General features: G+C 54.8%; 1 protein-coding gene across 9 annotated transcripts in view; it reads right to left on the bottom strand.

The window, feature by feature from the left end:
- The window catches only part of TOM1L2 (target of myb1 like 2 membrane trafficking protein), a 72,295-nt gene extending 59,951 nt beyond the window's left edge, over positions 1 to 12,344 (bottom strand). For all 9 annotated transcript variants that reach the window (XM_068979076.1, XM_068979077.1, XM_068979075.1 and 6 more), the window contains exon 1: positions 12,240 to 12,344. In XM_068979076.1, coding sequence (XP_068835177.1) covers positions 12,240 to 12,291 — 52 coding nt within the window. In that variant the 5' untranslated portion in view covers positions 12,292 to 12,344. The remainder of the gene's footprint in view (positions 1 to 12,239) is intronic.
- Between the last annotated feature and the right edge of the window lie 2,250 nt (positions 12,345 to 14,594).

Genomic DNA, 14,594 nt, shown 5'->3' with positions numbered 1-14,594 from the left:
GCACCTGGAGGAGGGCTCTTTGCAGAAGCAAAAAAGGTACAAGGAGGCCCTGAGGGAGCAGGTCCTGGTGCAACCGGCCCGGTGTCCTCCTAAGAGGAAGCTGGACACACAGGGAAACACCAGGGAAACCTGCACACAGATGACATCAGGAGAGGGCACAGCAAGAAGGCGGCCTTCTGCATGTCAAGAGGAGGCCTCAAGAGAGACCAACCCTGCTGACACCTGGACCTTGGACATTCAGCCTCCAGTTTTTCCACACCCTAGCCTGCACTTGTTTTGCCCGCACTTGTTTTGCCCTGGGGTTTTGTCCATGGGGTCACTAAGAGTCTGACACAGCTGAGCGACTTCACTTTCACTTTTCACATTCATGCATTGGAGAAGGAATGGCAACCCACTCCAGTGTTCTTGCCTGGAGAATGCCAGGGATGGCGGAGCCTGGTGGGCTGCCATCTCTGGGGTCGCACAGAGTCGGACACAACTGAAGCGACTTAGCAGCAGCAGCAGCATCCTTGAGGGTGTGAGGAGGCTGCACACTTTTGGGTGTGCCACTGAGCGCCACAGAGATTGAGGGCAGGACACGCACAGGGAGAAAGGCAGAGCTCCAGGAAGGGTCCCGGGCAGCATGTGCATCTCTCAGTGGCTCCTGTTTGCTGACTGATGCCACATGGTTGGAGCTGTCACAGAATGGCTTTCTGGGACCCTCCCAGAAAGGATGGCCACTGTCTTTAGGGATTTCGGGGCAGTAATGAAACACAGGGACTTGGGGTGGCTTGCAGCTGAGTGACAGAGCAGCAACCACAGCCCTCAGTTGGGCAGGTGGGCAGCAGCATCCTGGGCCTTCAAGAGCAGATATCCTCCTGGGTCGGAGGGCTCCCGACAGGCACCAGGGGCCTGGCTGAGGAGGATAGGTAGGAGCTGGCCAGAAAGAGAGAAGGGAGTTGGCAGAAAGAGCCTTTCAGCTTGAACTTCATCAAATGCCCACATGAGGGACCATCCTGAGGGGTCTTCAGTTTCATACCTTCAGAAGCTTAGGGAGAAGGCGTGAATGGTACCCGCCTCAGAGCCCCCGAGGATGGGACAGGGCAGGTCAAAGGGGGGCAGACTCTGGGGTCTGGCCTCCACGACACCCTGGCAGCCCCACCTTGGTGGTCAGGGGTTTCCTCTGAGGGAGCAGCAGGGTCCTCCTGGTGCCCCATGTGTGGGGTTAGGGTCTACCCACAGCAGAGCTGCATCCACAGCCCTGCTCATGAGACAAGAGGTCGGTATAAAGTGAAATGACGTACGCATCCTTGTTTAAAAATCAGACAACACGGACACGACACAAGTCACCTTGTGTAAAGTGTGAGGTCCCCTGCCCCGTGACCACATCAGCTGCTGAGTGTGGGTCTTGCTCCGTGAAGCTCATGGTATAATGGGATCCAACCCCGGGACTCACTTTACACCTGCTTATGCACCTGGCTGTGTGCCCGCCCCTGGGGGGCACACACTGTCCTCCTTGGGGAGATGGGGTTCCGTCCTCAGAAAACTGCCGTGGCCGCACGTGCATCCACCTGACATTTCTGTGGATCAGGTCCCTAGAGGGCAAGCCTGGGTCAGGTTGTAGAGCAACTGAAACTTCGACAGTGATGTCAGTTCCCCTCCAGAAAGATGTTGTACTGGATGCCCTCTCTGGCTACGCTCCCATGAGCCGGCCCCGCAAGACCAGGATGAAGGGCCGGATGTGGGTGAGGGGAATGGCCCGGCCTTCAGGGCTCCCAGTGGAGTCTGGATGAAGAGCCCCTTCCCTCAGCTCAGAGGCCCCCTCCACACTCAGATCTGTGCCAGGACGGACACATGAAGACAGTCCCCGGGGAGTGACTGGGGCACCTGAGTGGCTTTGTGAGACGTGCACACACCATCTGGGATCCTGGTGCTCCACCTTCCTCCAGACACATGTCCTGCACTGAGTTCTGAACAGCACTGAGTCTCTGGGTCACACCCCAGAAGTGTGCACCCTCTCACACCCTTGAGGATGGCTCCATCAGAACACCAGGACGTAAGAAATGCAGGCGAGGATGAGGAGAGACTGGAGCCCCTTGGGCACTGCTGGTGGGGGTGGAAAATGGCACAGCTACTCTGGAGACAGAATGGAGGCTCCTAAAAAAACACAGAAACAGAACTGCCACATGGCCACGCTACACAGCAAGGCTACTGCCGAGTATGTACTCCAAAGAACTGAAAGCACGGTCTCCAAGAGAAACCTGCACACCATGCTCACAGCAGCAGACGGTGCAGGCAAGCCATGTTCAAAAATGGATGGATGGATACACAACAAGGCCTATACATTCAGTGGAGCGCTGTGTGTATTCAGTCGCTCCGTCGTGTCTCACCCTTTGTGACCCCATGGACTATGGCCTGCCAGGCTCCTCTGTCCACGGGATTCTCCAAGCAAGAATACTGGAGTGGGGAGCCATTCCCAGTCACCAAAAGACATACAGTTTGATTCCACTGATATGAGGTCCCTGGAGTCGTCACATTCATAGAGACAAAATGTAGAAGGGTGGGTGTCAAGGGCTTGAGCAGGGGTGGGGGGAATAAGAGTTACTGTTTAATGGGGACAGAGTTTCAGTTTTGCAAGAAAAAGGGTTCTAGACGTGGGTGTTCTTAATGCCCCTGAGATGTTCACTGAAAAATGATACAGATGGTGAGTTTTGTGTCATTTAATTTTTGCCCAATTATTAAATTTTTAATTTAATTTTATTTATTTATTTGGCTGTGATGGGTCTTAGTTGTAGCACACGAGATCTTCAATCTTTATTGTGGCACATGTGGGATCCAGCTCCCTGAATAGAACCTGAACTTCTGCATTGGGCACATAGAGTCTTAGTCACTGGACCACCAGGGGCAGTCCCAGCACAATTTTTTTTTTTTTTAAAGTTCGCAGAGCATTGTTCAGTGCCCATGAAAGTGAATCATGGAGGCTAAAGTCTAAAGAAAAACTAAAAGCTCCTTTGATTCAGGTCTCAAGCTTCAGATGTAGAAATGAACTTGTTTGATTTGCCCTCGTTACAGGAGTAAACGGGCTGGGCATGGCCTTTCCAGAGTCACATGGCAAATCAGTGCAGGACTCCGGCCAGCCCCGGACTGCCTGCGTCCTGCCTGGGGGCAGCCCCTCTGTTCTGGACAGAAGCCAGATAAAGCAGGTAAAACAGAAGAGTAAAGGAGAGTTTACGAACTAACTTTTTCAACCAAACCTGGAACTAACCAGTCCCATGTGATTAGACTAAACATGATTCAAACAAAGCAAAAGTTATCTTCTTTTTTTTTGGCCACGTCGATCAGAATGCAGAATCTTAGCTTCCGGACCAGGGATCAAACCCATTCACCCTGTAGTGGTGGAAGTAAGGAGCTTTAACCACTGGACCACCAGGAAAGGCCCAGAAAGTTCACCTTCATGAGTCAGAGTCCTTGATGACGTGATGGATGATGAACTCCCAACCTCCCTCACCCCACTGTGGACACAAACACCCAGGTGACTGGCAGGGCCCAAGGTCAGGAGAAGCCACCAGGCCCTTCCCCAGTGGCCCCAGGCCTCACTGGTCAAGGCCTCTCCTGGGACACAAGGAGACACACACATTTGACCTTTGTCCCAGTTCCCAGCCCATGGCTCCTAACACCCTCAGACTCTCCAGAGCAGAGAGTACCCACTGGTGGCCAGCCCTGGGCAGCTGCATGATGGAGCTGGATGCCAGAGAGACTGCCAGCAAAGGAAGGTGTTTCCTGTGTCTTGTGAGCCATGCTGGCAAATCCTCAAACCTGGGCAGGGGCTCACAGGAACCCCCATCTACAGCCAGTTGGTCAGAAGTGGTGGAATCAAGTGGGAGTGGTCAGTGAGGCCGAGCCTCTACATGGTGGCCTATGACAACCAGGGGCAGGCAGGTCAGAGTACACTGAACTGGACTGGATTGAGGATACCAGCTGGTGTCAGAACTGACCAGTATCCAGAAAAACCAACAGGTCTGGAGTCAGAAGTGTTGTGTGTGTATGAATAGCACAGACCTGCCTCTTTGGGCTTCTGTTTCCTCCCCTATAAGGGCCAGGTGTTTGGGCTAAAGGCCACGAAAGCCCCTCCAGAGTTCGGTGACCCTCAGAACTGCTGGTTAAAGGGTTTCCAGAGTTAGCAGGAAGGAAACTCCCTCTCTGGAGGCTGACACCAGGCTCGTCCCTCCCCAGGCTGCATCTCCTGCCTCAAGCTGGAGCTCACGCGTGTCTCTCTTGGGAGTAGCAGAGACCTCCATGGCATCGACCCCAGGCCCAGGTGTGTCCCAGCTCCCAGAGGCGTGGGCCCCAATCCCCTGAGATGAGGAACCAGCCTCCCTCCTTACTCTCCACTCTAAACCAAATCCTCAGACAGAAATCTGAATGCACCTCCCAGAAGACAAGGCCTGTGCTTCATTCCCAATTAAAGCAACAGCTGGTGAGCCTGGAAAGAAAGCTGGCTACATGGAGAACTTGTGTGTGTCCGCCTTTCTTCCTCCTCCCGACACTGCAGATCCAAAGCACATCCGAGGAGAATGGAACCCCAGGAAGACTTGGGTGTGCGGTGAGAAAGCACTGCTTCTCAACAAACTCCCCAGAAACTGGGAGGATGAGGACAAGCTGCCTAGACTCACCCTGGGACCAGGTGAACAGCAAGGGACACCCAGGTGGGTCGGAACTTGAGACGACCAGTTGCACACTTTGAGCTACAAGCACATTCACTCGACTCCACAGACAACCCTGGTTTAGGGGTAGGGACTCACAGACTGGGCGCAAGTCCCTGCTCTGCCACTGGCCGTCACAGACCCCTTGGGAAGGACCTACCTGCTGAGCCATGGCCTCCTCTTCCATCACACGTGAGCAACAGTGCCGCCTCCGGGGTTGCTGCCTGGGGGCTCTCAATCAGCACCTGGTAAGGAGTCAGGCTGACCAGCCCCACCAGTATCACCCTGCCTGTCCTCAGGGCATATGCCAGACCCTCTGAGAACACGGGCAGGAAACCAAAGGCACAGGCAGCCACAGAGAAACAGACACACCACGCTTCACCGAGAGAGCTGAACAGCAGAGTTAAAAGGCAAATCTAGTATCTAGTAAGGGACTACTATCCAAAATATGGAGAGAACGCCTAAAACTCCTCAACGACAGAAGTAACCTGCTTTTTAAAATGTGCAAAGGTTCTGAATAGACATTTCTCCAAAGATTTACAAATGGACAATCACCACGTGAAAAGGTGCTTAATATCAACTGAAAACTATGGTGAGGGACTTCCCTGGTGGTCCAGTGGCTTAGACTCCATGCTCCTACTGCAAGGGGCCTGGTGTGATCCCTGGCCACAGGGAGAGATCCTGCATACCACCCAGCATAGTGAAAAAAATAAATACAAACAAAAAACTGCAGTGAGATATCACTTCACACCCACTTGGATGGCTACTATAAAAAAATAAATGACAACTGTTGGTGAGACAGTGGGGCAACTGGAACGCTACACATAGCTAGCAGGAGGGTAGAAACGTGCAGCCACGGTGAAGGGGCACCGGACAATCACCCCACCTCCGGGTTTGTATCCAGAACAACTGAAAGCAGGGACACAAACACAAACACGGGACATCTGCTCACCCGTATTCGCAGCAGCACTATTCACAACGGCCCAAAAGTGGAAGCAACCCAAGTGTCCACGGATGGACAAGTGAACGCACAAAATGAGTTCTACACACACACCAGAGGAGTATTTGGTCTTAAAAAGGAAGGAGATTCTGAGACAGGCTCCTCCAGCATGAGTGAAACTTGAAGTCACCCTGCGGAGTGATCAAGCCAGTTACAAGAGGACAGACCCTGCTGGATTCCTTCACAGGAGGTGCCTGGAGCCAGGGCCTGGGGGGGAGCAGCGAGTTAGGGGTGGGGGACAGAGTGCAGTCTGGAAAGACCAGAAAGTTCTGAGGATGATGGTGGGGACAGCCGCCCAACAAGGTGTGTGTACTTAATGCCACTGAGCATCATAAAATAGAACAGTAAATGTGTGCTATGCATGTTTTTCTACAACTTTTACGAAGTAAATAAAAAACGAGTGCCATCATGGAGCATGCGTCTGAATGATGCCTGGCAAGAACGGTAAGGTGATGGCATATTTCACGAAGAAGTGCCAGGGCAGCCTGCTTGTCACACACATCCCTTCCCTGGATCCGCTCAGTGGATCCACACGCGGGCAGTCGCACACAGAGCTGAGACAGGACTGACTCTGACCCCAAACGCAAGGTGCCTGTGTCAGAAGAGAACAAGCAGGAGGCTCGAGAACACACAACGGGTCAGCGGAGGCCCCTTCTCGTCTACAGGGACTGGCCAGGCTCACGGGCCACAGAGTGGCAGCACAGAGCTCTGGAGCCCCGCCCCGCCTGGGCAAGGCCCTCAGCCCCCCTAGGCCTCCAGACGCTGGACAGGACAGCACTGACTGACGGGAGCTCCTGAGGAAAAGCGTCGCGCGCGACACCGTGCGGATGGCACTTCGTAGGGCGTCCTACTTTCCCGTGCAGGGCCGGAAAACGATGGCCACTATTTTCAGCTTTGACAGATGCTGAAAACAAGCCTGAGAGAGAGGAACCTTTGGAGTGAGCAATGTACAGAGCAGACTCTACTGCGTGCTGTGAAGATCATGGGGAAACAGAAGGTATTCATCCTGCCCTGAGGAAGACAAGGCCATAAACAGGACGGGACTCGCAGCAAACAACAGGAAACAGCAGGGCAGGAGGAAGCGGCAGCGTGCAGACTCTGCTGGGCACCCACTCACATTCCCTCCGCTGATCTTCAGGAACTCTGGAGGGCGAGGCCAAGTGCATGAGCCAGACAGCACACGCGGGCGTTCAGAGGAGACACGGCACCACAGGCAGGGTGGTCTCAGAAGGCTGCTTGGAGGAGGTGGTGAGTGCTGACAGCCAGAGGCTTAAGGGCTAAATGGAGGAGATCAGAGACTCTTCTAGCTCAGGGGCATTCGGGGAAGCACTGAAATAGGCACCAAGGCCAAGGCTGGTTTTTAACAGGCCTCTCCTCAGGCCACAACGAGCAGGTCAGCACGCTATTTTCTATCCTTGCAGACTAGCAGGTTAACCTGAAAATTCTGAGTGACTCCTAGGTCAACAGCAACAATGCTTAACTGATGCCCCTCTGGGCATTTATATCCCCTCCCTTACTTGACACCCACTCACCCCCAAAGCAGGCATATTACACAGAAATGACTTTCCTGATGGCTCAGATGGTAAAGAGTTCACCTGCAATGTGGGAGACCTGGGTTCAATCCCTGGGTTGGGAAGATCCCCTGGAGGAGGAAATGGCAACCCACTCCAGTATTCTTGCCAAGAGAATCCCATGGATAGAGGAGCCTGGCGGGCTACAGTCCACGGGTTGCAAGAGTCAGACATGACAGAACGACTGAGCACAGCACAGCATGTCATACAGAAATAGGCTAAGGGCACTCACACAACGCTGCCTCTCCAAGGCCTGAGAAAACAGACTATGAAGTACACGGCACTCTACTTACTCCATTCACTCTGTGAGATGAGAATCGCAAAGGGTTTGTAAGGAAGCACATTATGGTGACTTTCTCCCCCCTTTCCATAAGTGTATGTTTTCAAGCTTTCTGCAGAGGTCAGCACTGTGTCTTTAAAGCACATTTCCATGGAACTGCTCATAGCCCCATCATAGCCTCTAAGCAGGGCAGCGACCTGGCCAAATCCTGGGAGCCTCTCAGCTCGGGTCTGAGTGTCCGAGCGTGGAAAGCAGGGGGGCGTGAGCAGGCTGGTTACCCTTACAACCATCCCAGCAGTTAAGGATGCGTGCTCTCAGAACCCCAGACTTCCACCCATGCTCTGCCCACCCACCTCAGCAGGTACCCTCTTATCTCTCTGGGGGCTCCCCGGAAGGGCCCTACCCCAGACCTCGGGGAACTAGCACCGCGTGCGCTGACTCCCTCGTCAGACCCCTGCTCTGCACAGTGGAGGCTTTCACAGTAAGACAGAGGTGCCTTTCGGCAGCTGCCAAGGGGACCCTCCCAGCCTCTGTAATGACAGCCGGGCCACTACCCTCCATAGAAATCATCCATGGCTCCTCAGTGCCGCCAACAGGAGGGTCTAAACCACGCGGCCGACGCTGGAAGCCTCGTCAATCAGGCCCGACACTGTCTGCCTGGCCTCTCCCTGCTCTCCCAGCTGGTCTTACCCCCACCCCTCCACAACCAGCCTTTGCTCAGAGCACCCTCCAAGCCTCCTTCTCCTCTCCAATAGGAGCCAAATTCCCCCCCCCACCCCCCACCGAGCGCCAGGTTCCTCCAGCCCCTGGGATGCCCCTTCTCACCACCGCCATCCCCCAGGACAGCAGCTGCAGAGTCAGGTCACGTCTGCAAAGCAGAGAGAGTAGCACACTCCCTGCAGTGTTGTAAGAACGAAAGCAGCACGAGACCCAGAGCGCACCCACTGTGGCCTCTGGCACACGGTAAGCCGGCCCCATCTCTAAAACAGCAAAACCGCTAACCATTACTACTGCTGCTGCGGAGGATCCCTCCTGTCCTCCATTTCCTTCGTTTCTCTCTCCAATCTGCTGCCAAAACTTGCCGTCTTATCTGATTTAGGTCCCTGTCTCAGCTCCCTTACTAGACCAAACATCCTAGCAAGTGTTTAGTGTGGTACATACTGAGAGGTGACAGAACCACCAAATGCATGAATGATTCTAAATAATCAACCCTATAGTCTGTCCACAAGAAAACTCACATTTACTGTTTGAAGCAAGATTAAGAAGCGATTACAGGAGCAGAACTTTTCGTCAAAAGCAACAGTTCTCAAAGCGTGGTCTCCGGACCCAGAGTGTCAGCATCCTCAGACCCTGACAGCCCACCCCAACGGACCCCACCACCAGCTTCGACCAGCTCTCCAGGGATTCTGATGACCCTGACTCGTGGGGTCCGCAGGGCAAGAAGCAACATGGCAGCCCAGAACGAAGCCCAGATCAGGACGGGATTCTCCGCCGGACTCTGGCCTTGACCTGGCAGGAGTCTCTTAACCTCCAGGAGCTCCAGTTTCTTAGAAGCGATACAGGGATGATCATCACACTCAGGATTCAGGGAGATCCCATGTGCAGTTCACACCAAGTACGTGCTTAAAAACTGTAAGTTCCTTCCCGTTCTCATCCTGTCTTTCTCACAGGGTTGGGAAGACTAAATAAAACCCTGAAGCCGCCCCCTCGCACTGGTAACTAACTCCTCTCAGAACAAACACTTTGGCTCGTCAAGCTCACAGCCATCTCAGGAGACGGGGAGGCTCCCGCAGCAGTCAAGACCCCACACCACCCAGGCCCCGGACACTGATCCTGCAGCGAGTGGGAGGGAGCTGGTCCTCCAACACTCGGGTCAGGATTAACTGACTCCTCACTGATCTCATCTAAATGAATCCAAACTTTACTCCTGGAAAAGGATGATCTGAAAACATTTTCCAGTCAACACAGGAGAGCTGTGAACCTGCCGAGCACCCTGGACCTGGCTTGTGGTTCCCGGACACAACAACTGGTAACACAGGACCCCCTGAAACCCATTTCAGAAGAGAGCATCAGGCAGCACAAGGCAGCACTCAGTCTTCCTGGGTACTCCTCAGCTGTTTACACCACGGCGCACCCGGGCTCAAAGCCACGGCCTCTACTCGGGAACCACCTCCCAGGACAACGGGCAGCACGGAGACCAGGAAGCCCCGGAAACCACGTCAGATGTCAGCTGGGGCACGGCTGCCAGCTCTCCGTGTGTCTGACCCAACAGTGCCCGGGAAGCATGCGGCAGGCCAGCCCCAAGGCAGCGCAAACGGCCAATCCACCCACCCCCAGACAGTGAGCCCAAGGCTCTGCGGCTCAGGACACCTGGGTGGGTGCCTTTCTGCTACAGAGGGCCCCTCGGAGCAGTGTTTTGACATCTCTATCCTGGGGCCTGGCACCCAGCACGCTCTCAACATGCCTGCTGAATTAGACGGATGGGGTGAGTTAGTTACAAGCCCCACAGCTGTTGAGGGAGGAAAACGAGGTCCAGAGAGACCGAGAGTTGAGCTCAATAAGGAATGTGGCCTTGATGTTACCCACCCAGGACAGGGCTCCATCCTGGGCCCAAACCCAACTTGCCCCCGTCTCCCGTAGCCACCCCTGCTCCGCTTGGACAGGGGACCACAGAGGGGGCCACACTGCCACTAGCCTCCTCCACCCGTCCCCGGCACAGGGGTCTCTTCTCTGCGAGTGCGGTTCCTTCCCCTTCCTCACCATCGGCCCAGGCCCCACACTCCACAGTGTGCCAGCCTCCTGACAGCTCTTCCGTCCCCACGGGGCGACTCAGCACTGGCTATGGCGGCCTTCCATTGGTCACCACTGTCCCCCAAGTCTCTGTTCCCGGTGGTGACCCCATCAACCCTTTGAGCGCTGGGACAGCTCTGTAGGCTGTCCTTCCACCCCACTAAGCCTCAGTTTCCTCATCTTAAGGTGAGAAGGATAATAAAACTCACCATGCAGAACAGCCTCAGGAGAAAGTCACGGTGGTCAAATTGCTTCGTGTGGGGTAAACCTGCTGCTCCTACTAGCCAGCTTTGTTGCTGGGGCTTCACTCCTGCGTCTCCCTCCCTTCTACCAACCGCTGGCACATATACCTCTCAAGAACATGAACAGCACTAAACGTCGTGAGGGTCACTTTTACACTGTGTCCCAACAGCACAGAACACATGTCAGAACCTATTCTGACCTCTAATCACTTATCTGAACTGAGCTGCGAAATTCTCAAGGCCTCACCTGCAGGCTCATTGGCTGGCAATGAAGGGGCCCCATTCTCTTCATGGTCAAGCGTCCTAAGGGACGGTGGACTTGGGGCCTGGTCACAGATGGGCCTGCGGTCCCCCATCTCCTCTCCAAAGTGGAAATGAGCCAATCTCCCCACCCCAACCAGAGCACAAACTAAAAAGCTCAGGAGGGCTGCACCATTTTTCAGGGCCCCACAGCTGAAATGGGCAAAGCGACATTCACCCCAGGTCCTCCTGAGAGAAGTCTCATGCTCTTTTCATTGCTACCCACCCATACATCCCTTATGTTTGTATATTTTAAAATAAATCTCCTTTTAACTTATACCCCTCATCAGCTACCTTGGTGTTTCAAAGGTAGTAACAGAGCCTCCTATTATAAAGGAGACAGAAAAGGGAAAAAAAATCCCCCCAAGTTTACTGGCTCCCTCCCACAACTGCCTGGAATTCAATACCAGAAATGAGTTTCTGGAATACGGATGCCGTGAAAGAGCACCTGAGGAAGAAGAAAGGGAGGTGGGAACCTCCAGAAAGGCAGGAAAAGACCCTCCAGGGCCTAGTGTCCATCACCCCTTATCAGAGACCCTATACCAGGGAGCAAAGGCAGGCTCCCAGGTGCCAGTCAGCCAACGGGAGAGGCGTCAGTAATTTCACAGGCCCATTAAAGGCTGAAAAGTAAGCTGGAAATTTACAAAGCAGCAAATAGGCAAATCACTCCAGACTAATCCCGCCAGGCCCATAAGGACGCCAAAGGTCCCTGCTCATAGAAGGCGTTTTACCAGTCCTTCTACCAACAAGGAGGAACCCAGTTTTAAAAGAAACCAATCCACATTCTTGACGGATCACGCCTGGCGTGAGCTCCCGCCTTGGGTGAAAAGGCACGTTGCTCATCAGTCAGGAAATTCCACGGGACGGGTCTCTGGTGGTCCTTCACCTCCACCTCGGGCTTCCTCACCGGGATGCTGGTCATCCCGGTGCCCGGAGCCCGCAGAGGGTTTGCACTGCCGAGTAACGCCCTCTCCATCTGCCCCCAGAAGGCTGGCGTTGGCAGACTTGAGGACGCTGGGAAGTGACAGCCACCAGGCAGACAGTGGCTCCAGGGACATGAGGACCGCCTCTGACAGACGGAACTTCAGACCTGACAGGGCAGCGACTCGCACAAGGTCACGGGGAGAGTCGGCAGCAAGGCTCCCCGGTCCGGACTCCGGTCGTCAGCCGGCACAGCCGTCCTCCCCACCCCCCCGCCAGCCTTCCCAGGGCGCGCCGGCCTCCCCGCCGCGGAGAGTGGCTCAGCCCGCCGGGCCCGGGGCAGGGAGCCCGCTGGGACCGCGGCGGCCGGGCTGGGGCACGGGGCTGGGCCCCGCCGCGCAGCAACGCGCGGAGCACCGCCCAGGCCTCGGGACGCCGCGGTGGGGGCCTTACCGAGGCACTGCCCCACCGGCGTGCTGAACGGGTTCCCCAGGAGGAACTCCATCTTGGGCAGACGGCTCGGCAGCAGCCCGCGCGCGTCAGCCGCCGAGTCTCCGCGTCCCCTGACGTGCTCCCGGCCTGACTGACACTTGCCCCCGCCCCACCCTCTGGAACGCCGGTGCCCGCCGCTGGCCCCGCCCCACCTGTCCCTATTGGGTGAGAACTGCCTTGCCCTCTTTCCATTGGTAACCACACCACCCTACGCGAGGTCCCGCCCACCCCGCGGCGTCCGATTGGGTGGGATGGCTAGCTAAGTCATAGGAATTTCCGTCACCTCCCCTGGCCCGCCTCCCGACGAGAGACTGTGTATTTTGATTCATTTATGTACTGGTCAATCGAGTGAATCCTTACTGTTACTGGACAAAAATCAAATCATTCACTCAAAAAGAGGGCAAGGGAGGGCGGGGCTAGTAAGTTCCCCGCCCAGGGAGAGTGCTGATTGGACAAGCATTTGTTTTCTCTAAGGCTGGTTGGTGCTGGGTGACATTCCCCGCCCAGAAATATGATCACGTGGCCGTCAACTTTCACCCAGGATGTCTACTCCCTGACTTCCCCCTAGCAACGGAGTGCGGCGCTTGGTTCTCCTAGCAACCCAGCTCAGCTACCAGGAACAGGTGGCAGACTGTGCCAGAGAAGCTGAGAGCCCAGAGCCGAGAGGCTGCTGAAGGACTTGACCTTTTCACTAAGGAGCCTGCTGGCCGCCCCACACCGGTCAGGCCCTTCAGGCCTCGTGGGGAGAGAAGCTCGGGAAGGGTTTCCTATGGGCGCAGGCCCCAACGAGACCTTTAAGGTCCCACTCCCGGCCTCCGGGCCAGAGAGAGGTACCCGGCCCACTGATCCCTCTTCAGGAGGACATCACTGACCGTCTGCCCGACCTCTCAACTGCTGCTACCTTGTTCCTCTTCCTTAGAGCTACCCTTAGTGAAGGGTTTTGGCCTGGAACGTGGATGCCCTGTCAGCAGCTCCCTTCCCGGGCCTCAGTTTCCCCGTCTGGACAGTCAGGGCAATAGGGCTCCCTTCTCTGCTGGCTCCCAGACCAGACCTGTAATTTGATCATGAACGTTACTCCAGAGCATGGTGAGCATTCAGAAGAGGGTGGTTTTCTCTTATCAATTCACGGCCAATAGGGGCTCCATTTTTCAGGTCCAGGTGATGCCAAGTCCTTGTTTTGCTGGATGATTCAGGATCTGGTTCTCTGTGAGGAGGTGTAAGGCTCTTGGCTGTTCTCCCCGCCCGCAACAACACTACTGTCAGGCAAGTCAACAGCAGCCCCAGCTGGGTGGGGAAGTACTGATAAACCCCCCGGGGGAGGACTGTCCTGGTTTTGGGCCAAACCTGGAACAGTTAGGAGAAACAGTGTGAACTGTGGCAATGACCCACAGCATGCGGGTGCAGTTGAGTCTGATTAAGAGCCTGAGCTCTGCATGCCTGACCTCCTGCCTCTGCATGCACGGGATGTCTCTCAGCATAGGTGTCACTTGACTTGCTTAAGCAGCTTCCATTTTCTTACCTGAAAACTGCAGAGTCAGTCCCTCACATAAACTACGTTTCTAGAGGTCTCTCAAACCCACTTCTTACCTGCACCCCAATCACCTCTCGACTCTTGACATTCTCAGTGCAACAAGCCAGAATGAGCTTCTTCAAATTAAACTCTGATCACGTCATGTCCTCATCACGCCTTGGAGCTTCCTAGGGATCCTGGAATGATCACAACACCCCTGGAGGCCTTGCCACTCTGGGCATCCCGGTGGAACCTGCCTCCTCCTCTCCCAGCTCAGGACCCTCACCTCAAAGACCCCTCCTCCTTCTCTCCAGGTCTCAGCCCAGGTCCCCACAAGTATGTTGTCATAGTTCCCTACACCCACAGACTTGTCACCATTTATAATTAAAGGTTTGTATGATCATCTGAGTTGGGTCTGAAACAGGGGTAAGGAGGTCTATGAATCACAATACTCCTAAACCCACTAACCGAGTCTTATCCACGCATGTAGTAGCTATTCATTGCACATTTGTGGACTAAATAAATGATCTTAAACAAATATTGGAGGGAGGAGTTGCCTGTCTTTTACAGATAGGAGGTCGAAGGCTTGGAAAGCAAAGTCAGTTGCCCAAGGGTGCGAATCCAACTCTGGTGTGTGTAACAAACACAGATGTTCCACACTGCCTGATGACTGTTGGGCCTGTCTGGAAGCAGGCTCAACCTGGCTCAGGGACCAGGCCCTTGTGTGACAGGAGTGATAAGAAGTCAGCCAAAGTTTTGAAATCAGAGTATGAATCATTTCCCAAAGCACAGCACTTGTCTGTAAA

This window comes from Capricornis sumatraensis, chromosome 8, assembly GCF_032405125.1.
Source record: "Capricornis sumatraensis isolate serow.1 chromosome 8, serow.2, whole genome shotgun sequence".
Classification (NCBI taxonomy): domain Eukaryota; kingdom Metazoa; phylum Chordata; class Mammalia; order Artiodactyla; family Bovidae; genus Capricornis; species Capricornis sumatraensis.
The sequence above is the reverse complement of the archived record's forward strand: the minus strand, read 5'-3'. Positions and strand labels throughout refer to the sequence as shown.